This window comes from Leucoraja erinacea, chromosome 18 (genome assembly GCF_028641065.1).
Source record: "Leucoraja erinacea ecotype New England chromosome 18, Leri_hhj_1, whole genome shotgun sequence".
Lineage (NCBI taxonomy): Eukaryota > Metazoa > Chordata > Chondrichthyes > Rajiformes > Rajidae > Leucoraja > Leucoraja erinaceus.
Window position 1 is genome coordinate 25,862,719 of NC_073394.1, and position 17,267 is coordinate 25,879,985.

At 40.2% G+C, this 17,267-nt stretch overlaps 1 protein-coding gene across 1 annotated transcript in view; it reads left to right on the top strand.

Moving 5' to 3' along the window:
- Positions 1-17,267, top strand: part of LOC129705833 (kielin/chordin-like protein) — a 213,594-nt gene that overhangs the window by 110,485 nt on the left and 85,842 nt on the right. The window contains exons 11-16 of the mRNA XM_055649667.1: positions 851-967; positions 8,597-8,722; positions 9,754-9,879; positions 13,365-13,481; positions 14,290-14,415; positions 15,802-15,879. Coding sequence (XP_055505642.1) covers positions 851-967; positions 8,597-8,722; positions 9,754-9,879; positions 13,365-13,481; positions 14,290-14,415; positions 15,802-15,879 — 690 coding nt within the window. The remainder of the gene's footprint in view (positions 1-850; positions 968-8,596; positions 8,723-9,753; positions 9,880-13,364; positions 13,482-14,289; positions 14,416-15,801; positions 15,880-17,267) is intronic.

A 17,267-nucleotide genomic window follows, 5' to 3' on the forward strand; every position in this document is an offset into this window, starting at 1 on the left:
TGAAAGTGGGGAAAGATACCTGAAAGAAAGCAGGAAAATAATTTTGGTTAAGTTCTAAAAACGAATAAAAGTTGATCATAAAGAGTGATCTATGTGTTCTGGTTTATGGTCAGAGAGGGAAAGTTTAAAGAAGATGTATGGAGCAAGTTTTTATAACACAGTGGTAGATGCCTGGAAATATGCTGCCAAGGGTGCTGGCTTTAGCAACAGGAGAGACTCATTTCAGCAGCTTTTAGATAAACATCATGAATATGCAGCATATTTGCAATGGGTGCTCCTGGAAAAGAAAGTTGAATAATTTGAATTATTGGACTGAAAGTGAGTGGGAAAGCAGCATTGAAAATTAATACAGGAGAGGCTCTTCAACATGGACAGTCCATTGAGTCCTTCAGAGAGAAAAGCAGTAGACACCAAAGCCCAGCAGAATTATTTATGTTGCACCAACATTGCAATCTTCGAATGCAGAAGACTACATTGGTAAATTAAATTTCAATAAATTCACAGCATCCAGATAATTATGTCCAAAGTTAAGCAGTTATTTGGAATCAATTATTCTTTGTAGCAATTTTTAAAGGAGATATGTTGGATTTTCCACACAAACTTTTATTGATGTAAATTCCTGAGCACTAGCTTTAAGTATTTGAATCATCTATTTTAATAGTGAATCATCCTTATTTTATTTGTAAATTTTCATTATTGTGCACATTTCTGCTGTTGTCATCACACTTGCTTTATTTCCTTTGGTGTGTTTTAATTCTCTGTCACTTTAGGTTCGATTTAAATTTTGTTTTAATATAATTGAGATAGTGTACAAGTGACTCTAACTATATCCTTGTTTTCTAACTACAAGATATTGATGAATGTAAGGAAGATGTCTCTCTTTGTAAAAGCCGTTGCCTCAACGTCATAGGATCATATCGCTGTGCATGCATGGAGGGTTTCCTGATGGTTGAAGGCCAGTGCCAAGGTACTTTAATCTATTTTCTTATTCAATTTTCTGTTTGGTGCAGTTCCACTCAATATACAGTTTAGCAATATTTTTCCATTGTCTATCATGTGTTTGTTGATTCTCAATGACAATAAAGGTACTTGTTACTTGTTATAGTCACAGGGTCATACAGCACACAAACAGGCCATTCAACTCAACTTGTCCCTGGCAACTAAGATGCCCCAGACACTTTTGTCCCACCTACCTGCATTTGACCAATATCCCTCCAGTCTTTTCCTATCGATCTAACTGTCCAAATGTATTTTTTAAAGCTGTTATAGTATCTGCCTCAAATACCTCCTCTGGCAGCTCATTCCATATGCCCACCATCCTCTGTGGAAAAAGTTGCCTTTCTGGTTTCTATTAAACCTTTCCCCTCTTACCCTAAACCTATGTTTTCTGGTTCTTGATTCCCCTACCCTGGATAAAATACACTGTCCATTCACCCAATCGATTAGTTGCCTTGGAATTGGGTTGACTGGTGCCATGCTTTTTGATGACTCAGTTTCCACAAAAATACAGGCATAATGGAGGTCATCAGAGGTCATAAATTCCTCTTTTACTGTAATCTTGTTGAGTTCCTCTGTCTGTATAACTCGTTGTCACCTATCCCACAGCCAACAAGGCCTATTGTGTGCCCCACATTTCCTTCATTATTGTTGTTTTGCGTATCTGCCATTCATTTGTCCTAAGTACCGTCTATATCTCTCGTTCCCCTTTCCCCTGATTCTCAGTCTGAAGAAGGTGTTTAAATCCAGACCCCCACTGGAAACCTGTGCTTCCAAACTAGGCTGTAACTTCAACACAGAATAGATCGGACCTACACTTATCCTATGAGAGGACCGTTTGGTAGCCTGTTAACAGTGGAGAAAAAAATTCAAGCATTTGTATTTTGTATCCGATGGGAAAGGGGAGAAAAGGGAATGACTAGGATGTAAAAAGACCTTAATTATGTTGGCAGTTTTCCTGTGCAGTGAAGTACGATTGTAGTTGATGGTGGAGAGGGTGGATTGTGTGGTGGAATCTTTGATCCACAACTCTGCAATGTCTTGTGGGTTTGAGAATTCCTGTTGCCAAACCAAGCTGTGATGAATCCCAATGGGATGCTTTTTATGCTGTGTGTGTAGAAGTTGGGAAGCCATGGAGACATGCCAAACATTCGTAATCTACGGTGTGCTTTCTTGGCTATAGCTTCTGTGTGATTGGTCCAGCACAAATTGCAGGTGACATTTACACTAAGCAACTCGAAGCTCTTGAATATCTCTACTTTGGCACCGTTAATGCTGACTGGGATATGTACTCTCTTCGTTTCCTGAGGTCAATAACTGGCTCCTTCATCTTGTTAACATCTTGAAGAAGATGATGTTGTCTGATTGATTAAAAATATATTGGGACATTCTAAAGTCATGCAAGATCTTTAGTGCCTGACCAAAAATTAATATTGGGACTTTGAGTTACAGTCGATTCTCGTTAATCTAACAAAATGTGTTATGACCTATACATATTGGTATTTTGATTAAATATCAGATTGTACAATTTTATGATCTCAGAATCAATTGACTTCATGTCGACTGTCGGTGAATGATGGGTAACTTATTATACGTATAGCATATCTTGATATGTATCTTTTTGGTTAATAAAAGGTTTCTATAACAAATACCATTTAAACCTAACGTAGAGGAAATATAAGGAACTGCAGATACTAGTTTACAAAAAAGATACAAAGTGCTGGAGTAACTCAGCAGTCTTGCAGCATTTCTGGAGAACCTGGATCGGTGATGTTTCAGGTCCTGGCATTTTCTCTAGAGATGCTGCCTGACCCATTGAGTTACTCTAGCACTTTGTCTTTTTCCATTATAACATATATTGACAAAAACTTACATATGTTAATGGAACAACATACATAAACATGGTCTTCCTCTGCAATGTTTAGACATGTTTGTATGATTTATTAAACCAGTCGAATGATACTTGCATAAAACAGGAATATTTATAAACAACATATAATGCGCATATACACTTTATTAAAAGATAAACACAAGCCGAATGATACTTGCATAAAACAGGAATATTTATAAACAACATATAAAACACTTTATTAAAAGATAAACACAAGCCAGATGTACAATTGTAAGTTTATCATAAATATATTCCTTTATACTTTGTCTATAAATTTGCATGGATGAACATGGAACTGCAAATGAGAACTTTCACAAATGGATGACAGTTTGTTTCTTTATTTGTATTAGACTGAGAATGTAATTGTTACAATTATAATTCACAGTTTCTGTATTATAGTGATCACCACACTTTCTGTGGCTGTGAGAAGGAAGGTGATCTTATAACTAAGAATGGGTGGGTCAATCGATCATAGATGTTATTTGATTAGCAGTTAGTTGAATGAAGGATTGGAGGCACGTGATCTGAAACATTTCTTTTGTGATATGACGGACAGTTAAATGATTGAAATTTAATGTTAAATTAACATTTGGGTTGGAAAAAAATCATGTTGGTGTAATATCAATTGTCAGATTAACAAGTATGTTTATGCTGTATTAAAATCAATTACACACAAATGAGTGGAAGATGGTGAATATTGCAGAAGAACAGGTCATAGTCACTGAGTGATACAGTGTGGAAACAGGACCTTCGGCCCAACTCGCTCACACCGGCTAACAATGTCCCAGCTACATTAATCCCACTTGCCTGCTCTTGGTCCATATCGCTCCAAACCTGTCCTATCCATGTGCCTGTCTAACTATTTCTTAAACAATGGGATAGTCCTAGCCTCAACTACCTCCTCTGACAGCTTGTTCCATACATCCACCACCCTTTGTGTGAAAAAGTTACCCCTCTGATTCCTATTAAATCTTTTCCCCTTCACCTTGAACCTACGTCCATTGGTCCTCGATTCCTCCACTCTGGGCAAGAGACTACCTGATCTATTCCTCTCATGATTTTGTATACCTCTATAAGATCCCCCCTCATCATCCTGCGCTCCATGGAATTGAGACCTCAACCTCTCCCTATAGCTCACACCCTCTAGTCCTAGCAACATCCTCGTAAATCTTTTCCCTTTCAAGCTTGACAATATCTTTCCTACAACATGGTGCCCAGAACTGAACACAATATTCTAAATGTGGTCTCACCAATGTCTTATAAAACTGCAACCTGACCTCCCAACTTCTATACCCAATACTCTGACTGATGAAGGCCAAAGTGCCAAAAGTCTCTTTGACCACCTTATCCACATGTGACACGATCTTCAAGAAATCATACACCTGTACTCCTAGATCCCTCTGCTCCACAACACTACTCAGCGGCCTACCATTTACTGTGTAGATCCTGCCCTTGTTCGATTTCTCAAAATGCAACACCTCACACTTCTCTGTATTAAATTCCTTCAACCATTCTTCCACCCACCTGATCAATCGCTCCAGATCCTGCTGTAATCTTTCACAACCATCTTCATGATCGCAAAACCAATCACTTTTGTATCATCAGCAAACTTACTAATCTTGCCCTGTTTGTTCTCATCCAAATCATTGATGTAGATGACAAAGTACCGGGCCCAGCACCGAACCCTGAGACATCCCACTAGTCACAAGCCTCCAGTCCGATAAGCAATCTTCCACCATCACCATCTGCTTCCTTCCATGGAGCCAATTTGCTATCCACTCAGTTATCTCTCCTTGGATCCCATGCGATCTAACTTTCCAGAGCAGCCTATCATGCAGAACCTTACGAACGTCTTACTGAAGCCCATGTACACAACATCTGCAGCTCTGCCCTCATCGCCCTTTTTGGTCACATCTTCAAAAATATTAATCAGATTTATGAGACACGACCTCACACTTACAAAACCATGCTGACTATCCCTAATCAGCCCTTGCCCATCCAAATGCTTGTATAACCTATCCCTCACAATACTCTCTAGTGAGTTACCAACTACAAATGTTAAGCTCACCGGCCTACAGTTCCCAGCATTTTACCTGTAGCCCTTCTTGAAAAGAGGCACAACATTTGCCATCCTCCAGTCTTCCGGCACCTCTCCTGTATTTAGGGACGACTCGTACGTTTAGCGGGCATTTTACATTACCGGTCCATTTTCCTTGGTCCTGAAAACTCCAATGAGCCAATTAAAATGCCCGGTCAGCGAAGGAGATTTCCTACGGCTGCTCTCAACTGCCCATAGCTACTTAACAACCCCACTCCACTGCACTACGAGTTCAAAAGAACCATGCCTACCAATGTTTACTCGCGGAAAAATGTTCAACTTGCTGAAAATTTCTCCTTGACCTAACTGAGGCCACGAGTATGCGGGAACTTCCCTCGAGCATGAAGGAGAGTTCCAGTGACCTCATAGGACCTCCTAGGACCATGTGTCGACCATGCTGCGAGTTTGAGTCTAGGGCAAACTCTTCTAAACTCGCAGATTAGGTCGCCGCAGTGGGACAGCCCATTAACACTGACTGCTCTCAAGACACCTCCAGTGACTGCACCAAGTTCCTCTGTCCTACTGTCTTTCTCCTTAGTGAATACAGAGGAGATATTTGTGTATTGAGGCCTTGCCCATCTTCTGTGACTCCACACAGAGGTGACCACTTTGATTCCTGAGAGGTCCCACTCTCTCTCTAGTTACCCTTTTCCCCCTTACAAATTAGAATCTTTTGGGATTAATGCTCCCTGCCAGAGCTATCTCCTGGCCCCTTTTTGCCCTTCTGATCTCCTTTTCCAGTTTGCTGCTTAGCTTCTGAAACTCCTCTAGGGGTGCACTTGGTCCCAGCTACCTATACCTGTCCCATGCATCCTTCTTGTGTTTGACCAACGTCTCAATTTCCCTCGTCAGCCAAGCTTTCTTACGTTTGCCTGCTTTGTCCTTCACTCTAACGGGGATGTACACATCCTGAGCTTTCTTCAGTCCACTTTTAAAATCCCTCTTAGCCGATGTTCCTTTCCCCTCAAATAGTCTGCGAGCGAGTGTCTTTCAACTTGAGCGAGACCTTCTCTCATACCCTCAAAGTTGGCCTTACCCCAGTTGAGCATTTTAACATGTGGATGCTCTCCGTCCATATCCATATCTATCTTAAACCTAATCGAACAGTGGCCACTGGTCCCAAAAGGCTCCTCAACAAACACTTCATTACCTTGCCCTTCCCAATTTCCCAATACTAGATCCAGCGTTGCCCTCTCTCGTGTGGGGGGTTCCACTTACTGCTGTAAGAAAACTCTCCTGAACACTTTTGAGGAATTGAACCCCATTTAAACCATTCACACTGATTTTCCCAGTCTATATTGGGAAAGTTAAAATCCCCTCTACAACAATCTTATTTGACCTGTAGCTGTCTGCAATCTCCTGGCATATTTGTTCTTCTAATTTGTTGACTATTCTGGGGTCTGTCCTACACTCCCAACAAAGTATTCATCCTTTTTTAGTTCCTCAGCTCCACTATATAATTGTAATTGTAATTGTAATTGTAATTGTAATTGTAATAACCTCACTAGACGAACCGTCCGCACTGCCGTGACATCCTCCTTAACATAAAAACATAGAAACATGGAAAATAGGTGCAGGAGTAGGCCATTCGGCCCTTCGAACCTGCACCGCCATTCAATATGATCATGGCTGAACCAACAATGCAACCCCCCTCTCTTTTTTCCTCACCCCTGTCTTTCCTGAAGCTCCTGTACCCCGGAACATTGATTCAAGATTCAAGAGGGTTTATTGTCATTACAGCTGTATAGACAGTACACAATGCAATGAGATAGCGTTTCCCTAGAGCCTCAGTGGTACATAGAACACAATTGGACAACATGCTACATATATAGATATACTACGCTATACACATGGTGCAAAACCTTCCTTACTAAAGTGCAACAAAGTAAATAGAAAATGTACAAAACAATAACACAGGACAGTAGACAACAGTGCAACAGAGTGCAACATTGAGCTGCCAGTCCTGCGCCTCCCTTAACCAGGTTTCAGTCATGGCGACAACGTCCCAATCCCTCGTACCTATCCATGCCCTAAGCTCATCTGCCTTGCCCGTCAGGCCCCTTGCATTACAATACGTGCAGTTTAAACCAACCCACCTTCCTTGCTCCCTGCCTTTCATCTGCTTATTCTCTCCAGTAACCTTTCCCACACCACCCTCCATACCAACTTCTAGCCTCTCATGTGTCGCTCTCCTGCACAAAATCCCACCCCCCTGCCAGCTTAAACCCTCCCGTGTAGCATTAGCAAACCTGTCCACTAGGATTTTGGTCCCCTCCAAATAACGAGAATTGACTGTTTTTGGCTCGACTATTTACTGCCAAGGCCTTTCAGAACACAAGAAAAATCAACAGATTAGGAGCACTCAGCCCCTTGAGCCTGCTCCTCCGTTAAGTATGATCATAGCTGATCTGCTTCAGACCCCATCTCCTCTTCTGCATCAGTTCCCCATTCTCAGCACACCTTACTCCCAGCAGCGACCAGAAAAAAGATTGCAAACGGAATGGCCCAGGCCGTTTAATTTCATTTATTCGATGAATTGAATACTGCATAATCTGCATAGAAGTTGAGAAACTTAACGGAAAATTGTTGTTTAATTTATGACCCCAACATTGATGAAATAAAATTTGCTGCTGTGCTCTTTGAATTCACCATTAAATTGATCTGACTATCCCAGCTGCACTCATTCATACATGAGGAATAAAAATACACTTTTAAATCTCTTCCTTGTACGGGAAACCCAACCTTTTCTCTGTCGGGTCTCCGTTGTCGTTGGGGCCTAGCACCGTGGAGCAGCCTCCAACCGGAATGACCTGCGGGCTCCAGTCGCGGAGCCTGCGGACTTACTATCGTGGAGCTGGCCCGCTTCAGAGTGTGGAGAGCTGTGGTGGCGCGCGGCTGCGATCCTATTATGGAACTTCGGAGGCTCCAGCCGCAGGCCCGGTGGATGGTAATATCGGGGACTCGCGGGTCCCTGATGGGAGACAGTTTTTCATAGCTCCCGCAATGGCAACTTCTCCCGCCCGAATTGCGGGGTTGAAAACGATCCGGAGCGGGGCCTTACATCGCCCGGCGCGGCTTTAACGGCCGTGGGACTTCCAGCGTCCGCCGGGGCCTCCAACATCAAGACCCGGAGCGGGGCCTTACATCGCCCGGCGCGGGCTTAACGGCCGTGGGACTTGCTAGCTGGGGGCTTTGACATCAGGAGATGAATGGAGAGCAATTCTTCCACCGTGATGGAAGACTTTGCCTTCCATCACAGTGAGGAGGAGATTCACTGTGATGGATGTTTGTGTCAGTTGTGTGTCTTGTTAATTGTTTTTTTTGCTGTATGACTGCAGATACCAAATTTCGTTTGAACTTCATTTCAAGTTCAAGTTCAAGTGAGTTTATTGTCATGTGTCCCTGTATAGGACGATGAAATTCTTGCTTTGCTTAAGCACACAGAAAATAGTAGGCATTTACTACAAAACAGATAAATGTGAGGTTCAAATGACAATAAACTAAATTGTAATTGTAGTACATGGCTATAATTACTTGTGCAACAAACTTTGTGATTATCAGAAACTTTAACGGAAATGTTTAAATGGATTTGGGTATTGTGAACTTTACAGACCGAGATGAATGCTCATATCATAGTGGAAGGATTTGCCAACAAGCATGCATGAATACAGTGGGAAGTTTCCTTTGTTCCTGTGAGGATGGATATTCACTCGCTGCTGACGACTTTTCTTGTGTAGGTATGTTGCAAGATAGGGCTTTAGAATGAAGAGATGTGGTGCTATTCATTCCCCGCTGAGATGCACACAGCTTAATTAAATTAAATCCATATGTTAGACTAACTCCGTCCATTAAACGTACTGTGCTAGGCACCAACATTGTGTCAAACAAAGAAGCACATTCAAGATTAACAAAAGAGATCTCACAAGGTAAATACAAAGCAAGTAGTTATGTAACTAATCATAATTGGGAAAGAAAAGAATTAAAAACATTAAATATTTTAAATCGCATTGTTATTAGAAAAATTACAGTAGTTGATGAAGGTGGCTCACCATGACGTGTCATAGGCAATCCAGAATGGGCACAAATGCTGACACCCACACTCTGAATATAAACGAAATGCATTGAATCAACTTGCAGCTTATAGTAACTGCTAAAATTATTTCGTTGAATGTATCAACATTCCTCAAAGGATTACATGTACTTGATATTTTTGCTTAAAGCTTTGTACTATTAGCTGAAGCTGAAAATTCCATGAAGCAAGGGAGGGAAAGAAGGATGCATTAAAGGTGACAGGAATTGATTAAAATACATGCTGCAGATTTTGTTCCATTTCTTTACTAATAGGATTTTAAATTTGATGGGTTGTGAAGCAAATATCCTGCCCAAATCTGCTCTTTTCAAGTCCAGGGTAGTAGCTGCCCTTTAATGGGCTTTTTATATTGAAATGCCATTGGCGGAATTGTAGGGTATGCTCTTAATCATGGGTTGCCCAAGTCAGAAACAAATGATGTGTGGGGTGGGTGGGGACATGATGCGGACAGGTCAGAGCTGGGATGGCTGGACACCTTATTGTGGGTGATTAAATGTTGACGTTTATATGATTATATGATTATTTCAAAAATACAACATTTAATTGCGTCTTTTGGTTACGTTGTGGCCATCATATTATGTCGCATCTGAAAAACTACTTAAATGCAGACTGTCATATACAAAAAAAATGACAACCAATTGCTTGGTGTTGCTTATTGTACCTTATCATTGATTTTAGACATGGATGAGTGTGAAACATTTGGAGACGCACTCTGTGAGCACAAGTGCATTAATACAATAGGTAGTTTCAAGTGTTCTTGCCCCCTTGGCTATGAGATGTTTGCTGATGGACAGATGTGTATAGGTATGTGGCTTTTCTTATTTTATAATTATTTGGCACAAAATTAATGCTGTAATACTATTTTATAATCAATAATGTTTTATTTTGTTATTAATGTTTAATGTTCTATGTGTCATTCCCAACTGTCACTATGTCATGTTGTCACTTGCGGGCGGAGCACCAAGGCAAATTCCTTGTATGTGAATACTAGGCCAATAAACTTATTCATTCATTCATAAAGTTATTAAAAAATGACTACCTCCTCAGCCTCCAGTCTTGTGGTGTTGTTGTGCATTATTTGAATATTGTGCATCACATTATTTCTGAGACAAAGTGCATGCAGCAAAGTCTTTCCTCTGAAATTTTCAACCTATATTCTCAATGCCAGAATAGTGGCTGACAAGCTCAGTTTAATCTGGTGGGAGTTAGGCTGGCAAAACTATATTTGAATCACAAGAAGTGATAGAAAGATCTTTGGCAGTCAGCATCTAAAGCACCTCATAATTGGGTTGCTGGAATATTAAATTATCTTTATTTTCAGATTCAAATAAAGCTGGCTTCCTTTTTCAGCATTTTCTGCCTTTTATTAGGTACAAACAGCTAAGCTGACGAACAAAGCCATCTTTGTGATTCACTTTCTAAATCATCTTCAGGAAAGATCACCATTCACACATGTAAATTAACATGCTACTAATGCTGTGTGCATCATTACACATTTTGATACACCAAAAAATGCTCAATATTGCCTTGCTGATTTTTTCCCTCAAAATCTGTCAGTGTGTTTTCCTGATGTCTGATATAGGATTCATATTTTTTTACGTCTGATTCAGTAAATTAACATTTCCTTTTTGATTTCTGTTCAGGAAATTTGTGCTGTCATTAATTGCATCTGTATTTCATGCTGCTTGTCTGAATTTGTAGAACCTCAATAGACACAGGAGCTGAGCCTCAAATCCAATATGTGGTTCATCATCGGCAGCAAATACTTCCAAGTCCATAATATCGTCCTAAAATGACACAAATCTCCCTCTGTGAAGGTCATCATTTTTGTGTGGCTGCTTTTGACCGTCCAAAAACTGAGAACTAAGGTGGAGAGCACAGTTGATGTTTGTAAAATTGTATGAGCCTCCTGATAGTGGCCTATTTGGGTCATAGTTTAAAAAACAGAAGTCAGCTGCTATGTTAAATTGTCAACGAGCCAGTGTGAGTTCAAATGAAGAAAACTGGTTTTGACAACATAATGCACTTTCATTTCAATTTAAGTAATAGTTTTGGCCTGAAAATCAAACTTGAAATAAATGAGTGCAGGAAGGCTTCTGTGCCTCCTGTACCAAGTACTTCGGTGCCAGCAACTTAAATTATTGAATAGTGCTGAAAAACCAGCTTCAGTAAAGTCACATATTTCCAGCCCATGTTACTCTGAAAGATGTTTCATTCTGTATTTTTCTTAGCCTTTGCATTTTTCTTAGCCTTTGCTTGACAGCTGTGAGTGTTTGGAATTAATGCATGCATCTGTGAGAAGTTGTGTGAACACAGAATCAAGAATATCAAATATACAGATAGGGAACAAACCCTTCAGCCCTCAGGGTCTCTGCGGAACATGATGCCAAGATAAACTAATTTCACTAGCCTGCCCATGATCCCTATCCCTCCATTCCCTGCATATCCATGTGCCCACAGCATCTAATAGTCTTATCAAAGCCGCTATTATATCTGCCTCTCCACCATCCCTGGCATCATGTTCCAGGCCCCTGCCACCTTCTATTCATAAATCAAGCCCTGCACATCTTCTTTAAACTTTTTGCCTCTCACCTTAAAGCTATGTCCTCTAGTCTTTAGTATTTCTACCCTGGGGAAATGGGTTCTGACTGTCTACCCTAACTATGCCTCTCGTAATTTTATATTTCTCTATCAGGTCTCCCCTCAACTTCTGGTGTTCCAGAGAAAACAATCCAAATTTCCACCTTTCACCCCATCAGCCATCGCAGACAAACATAATCCTCTGACATTTTTCCCACCTCCAACGGGATCCCACCACTAGTCATATCTTCCCATTTCCACCCCATTCTGCTTTCCGCAGAGACCATTCCCTCCGCAACTCCTTGGTTAACTTATCCCCCCCCCCCCCCCCCCAATCCCAGGAACCCTCCCCTGCAACCGCAGGAGATGCAACACCTGTCTCTATACCTCCTCCCTTGATTATCCAGGGACCCCGATAGTTCTTTCAAGTTAGGCAGTGGTTCACTTGCACCTCCTCCAGCCACATCTACTGTATCCTTCGTTTTAGGTGCAGACTCTTGTATATCGGCAAGACTAAACGTAGACTTGCCGATCTTTTTTCTGAAAAACTTCTCTCAGTCCGCCTTGGCTTACGTGATCTCCTGGTTGCCAAACACTTTAACTCCCCTTCTCATTCTCATGCTGACCATTCTGTCCTGGGCCGCCTCCATTGTCAGAGTGAGGCCAAACGCAAATTGGAGGAACAACACCTCATATTTCGTTTGGGCAGCTTACAACCCAGTGGTATGAATTTGATTTCTCTAACTTCAAATAACTCTTGCATCCCCTCTCTCTCCATCTGTCCCCCACCCAGGACATCTTGCTAGTTTCAATGTTGTCCTGTTGAGTTTCATTGTCTAACTCGTTATCACCTAGCCCAAGCCAACAATGGATTATTGTGGGCTCAACATTTCTTTGATCATTGTAACTTGTTTGCATATCTCCCACTCATTTGTTCTATATTTCTCTATATTAGTCTATATCTCTCGTTTCCCTTTCCCTTGACTCTCAGTGTGAAGAAGGGTCACAACCTGAAATATCATCTATTCCTTCATTCCAGAGTTGCTGCCTGACCTGCTGAGTTACTCCAGCTTTTTGTGTCTATTCAAGTTTATACAACCTCTCCTTGTATCTCATATCCACCTAATCCAGGCAGCGTTTTGGTCAACCTATTCTGCACCTTCTACAAAACCTCCATATCCAAAACTGCATGCAATATTCTAAACACGGCCTATCCAAAGTCCAATAGAGCTGCATCATGACTCATACATAATCCTCCGACTTATGAAGGCAAGCCTTCCATTTGGTTTCTTTATCACTCTGGCTACTTGTGTTGCCACTTTCAGGAAGCTATGGACTTGGACCCCAAGATCGACTTGTACATCGATACTGTTAATGGTCTTGCCATTAACTCTATACATTCCCCTTACATTCCCAAGGCCATAATACTTGACAATGCTTTGTAAGATCATCATGATCTTCATGAAATATTTATGAAAGTGGCAGTTAAATACCAGAATTCAAGGTTCACTATTTTATGGTGAAAGTCACATGAGAATGAAATGATGCAGAAAATATCTTCAAACATACAGAGCAGTGTTTAATTTGAAGAGAGAGCTATCTCAATAGATGCGTGAATGTTAGGTCAAGTGGGTCGGATGTTATGTTTTGGAGCATCATGAAGTTAATAGCACACCCATTAACAGCCTTGACTGTCTTTTTATTGACAGATGTGAATGAATGTGAGAAGAGTAATTGCTCCCACCACTGTGCGAATACTCTGGGCAGCTTCCAGTGCTTATGCCCACATGGATATACTCTGCACACTAATGGCCACAATTGTCAAGGTCTGTTTCCTTTTGCTTGCGCAGGTTGCAGGGGGTGGGGTGTTGATTGAGTTCTTGTTGGTTGGTTGCAACTGAACTTCTGAACTAGAGAAAGCTTAGTATGTCAGAGAGAAGATTGAGTGGAAAGAGGTCATGATTGGAACCCTTGCGTTATGTGGAGATTGTTCTCCTAAGAGCAGGAAAAAAATTAAATTAATGTTTAATAGATGGCAATATGAAGGCATAACTACAAATGTTATGGCAGGCTTTGCTATTTCTGATTTACTGTATCAAGGACTGTATTTTGCCGTGTGATGGCTGAGGTGACCATGATTATACCTGGCAGCATTCTGTAACGTGCTGACAATTGCCGTCTGGCCCTTATCCAATAGAAATTATAAAACGATGCAGATGAAAGGGAGGAAGTCTGAAGGTCTAGAACGAAACTTGCTGGGAGATGCGTTGAGAAAATACACTTAAAAGCAAAATATACTGGAAAATAGGCAAAATGAGAGTGAGCAAAGAAAAAATTTAAATACAATAACAAAGCAAGTGTTGACTACAACGATAAAATGAAATCCGAGAACCCAAATTAAACGCGCCTCTGAGATGTATATAAAAATCATTCCACAGCTCTGCTGAGCAGCAGTGTGTGCACAATATCACATCACATTGTAACTTCCAATTATGAGAGTTACCTAAACACATTCAAGAGTATGGCTTGTATTCATTTTAAGACATCAATGTAAAGATGCTGCTGCACCCGCTGAGTTTCTCCAGCAATTTTGTGTACCTTTAATGTAAATAAAATGATCTTCTTGGTTTCAAGATAACAATGAATGCGCTGCCTCTGGAAATGGCCATTGTGTTCACAACTGTGTCAACACAGCTGGAAGTTACTACTGCACCTGTCACCCAGGTTATCGGCTCCACTTTAACAGACATTCCTGCATCCGTAAGTCATTCCCTTGTTATTGCAATTCTTGCAGTAAGTTTGTACTCTTTAAGATTTCCATTAAATAGAATTGGTGAAAAGTAGTTGACGTAAATTGATGTCTGATTGCACCTTGATTCCATAATCATCAGAATATCTTTGTGAATCTACAGCTCTCAAATAATTATGGTATATCTGAGAATTTTTCAGCTTTTTATGGTCTTCCAAAACACTGCTGGCCACGGTTTTCTCCTGTTTTTCTCTTATAACACTTAACCAACACTTTAATTGATTTTGTAGAAAAATGTTCAATTAATTAACTTTTAGCATTTATCCTGCTTTGAGAGCGAGGTATTTTCTCTATTGTATTTTTTAGTTTTTCGCTATAGTTTTAATTTTAGTTCATTTTTTTTACCCTAATATCTTTCTGTTTTAAGTAACAGTCTTGAATCTATACTATGCATTGCTTTTAGAATGTTAAACACTTGGCCACTCTTCTTCTGCAGTGAAAATGTTTAGTTTTATGAGTTGCTTCTCAGCTCTTGTAAACCTAATTATCTTTGTTGTATTCCTGTGTACTTTCTCCAACACTTCAATGTATTTTGAAGGTAAAGGCCAAAACTCTACACAATCCCCAAATATAGTGTTCCAAGTAAAGCTGTCAATTTTGACTTGTGGTTAAAAAATAATGAGACGCCCTTCTGCATGATCTATATCTTATAATTGCAGGCTTAGAGATGTCAATAATTTCACCAAGTTTCTTCCATTTCCATTTCTTCTAATGGATATAGCTTCATTATGCACATATGTTTTCTGTTTCCTGTTCCATTTGGCATTACATTCTGAGGCTCTGCTACATTTGCAATCCCATCTGCTTTGCCTTAGTCCAATTGCTATTAGCCCCTTTAAAAAAAAAGTTTTGCTTGGGAAAGCTTTTAGTATCTTCTGGAAACAACACTAAATTCTGTCCACTGGGCATCTCTCATGTAATAATTGTTTATATAAAGTCTTGTTCTATTTACTTGCTGCTTTGAAGAATTCCAGTGGATTTTTGAATTTGTTTCCCAGGTCTGAATTGTTTTGTATTGCGTTTGTGATCCTCACAACGGCAACAACAGCAGTCATATATTTTTTCATTACACTTTATTACACCCGAATGTTTTTGTCTTTCACTTTTTTTTATACTGGGGTAATACTTGATGTTCTCCAATTCCCAATTGAACCTACAATGTTTGTGGGATTTCTGAGTCACAAAATTGAATCAATGATCAAGATAGATTGGTTCTACCTGTTCTGCACCTGGTCTGCCAGTGCTTAATGAGATAAGCTGTAGGAATGTTTACCACATAATGCATGTAAAGGTCTTATTTTGTATACTAATCTACTGATACTCGGTTTCATTTACAGCTGACCGTGTCTGCCAATCTTGTCAAAGTGAATGTCCCACTGGATTTAGCCTTCTACCTAATGGAGTTGACTGTACAGGTGAGGATTGCAGGCTCTTTGATGCTGGTTTTCAGGTATAAATTATGAACTGGTTGTTATTGTCTAACCATTAATCAGTTTATTTTGCTCCCTAACCAAGCTTTACTCTGTTTTTGTCAAGTATTAAGGTTAGGTGCGCTTTGGAAAGCTCCAACATACTGTCCCGTTGCATTATGTCTGAGTTGCAATGTTATGAACTCTTATGTCACTTATAATCACATATATTGCACATTGCCATGTTGTGATCAAACAATTGTTTTCAAGAAAACAATAGACTTCAGTTCAAACAGTTTAATTCTACAATTTTTTTCTGCCCCCGTGCGGAGGTTTAATGGCAAGCTGTAACCATTCTGAAAATTGTTTTCACTTTAATAAGTCGACAGATAATTCCTGGTGAATACTTTTGAATAGGAAGTTTGTAAGACTATATTTCCCACATGATTTTGTTTATATTGTTTGGGTCTTCAGCTCTTTACATAGCGCCATCAGTCACTGTCAGTGTGATGTCTGTGATGTCTTTGCAATCAATGTAACAGAAACTCGTGCATGGGCCTCGTGACTGAGGTCAAGTGTCCTTCAAGATAAAAGGCAGTGATTGCAGAATAAACGGGCTCTTGCTCTGGAACACAAACCCGGTGTGGACCTGTCTTTTGTGGCAGTCACAAATAAGCCTTACCTCAGACAAGAATACCTTACAGTCAGGAAGCACACACAGGTGACTTCTGTATTTTATTCATCTTTTTGTAAGATGTAAAATTCAGTTGTAAATGAAGTGCGGTTCATCCACCTTTATATGTTGGTTATGTAGTTAAGATTTATAGCAACCCTTCATTTGAAATATGAAATGTGCAAGGATGTAGCTATTGACCCTTGATCTATTATTGTGCCTCCTTTAAAGCACATGGGCCTGTTCCAACTGGGAATGACAACTCTTACATGCTTTGACATTTTCATGATGTCAGCACTTTAATGTTTAGTCTCGCTAAGCACTGAGATATGTCAGAAATATGACAGCGCATCCTGGACATTTATATCATTTTGAACATTTTAAGCATTTTTAGAGACTCCTAAAAGTGATATCAAAGTTTGTTGTTGCCAACATTTATCATCAGAGCAAAGTTCCTAGTGCATGCGACAGGAAGGTTTCTAGTGCACACCATCAGTGCAATATTCCTGTCAACCATTACAAATGGAGAAAAATATTGCCCTTGTATGTTTAGAAGCAAACTTTCAAACTTGTGTGATACAAATTTTAATTAATCCAGTTTCAATGCAACTTGTGTTTTGGGGTCTGAATTCTCCTCTTAATATACAGTGCCCTCAATAATGTTTGGGACAAAGGCCCATCATTTATTTATTTGCCTCTACTGCACAATTTGAGATTTGTA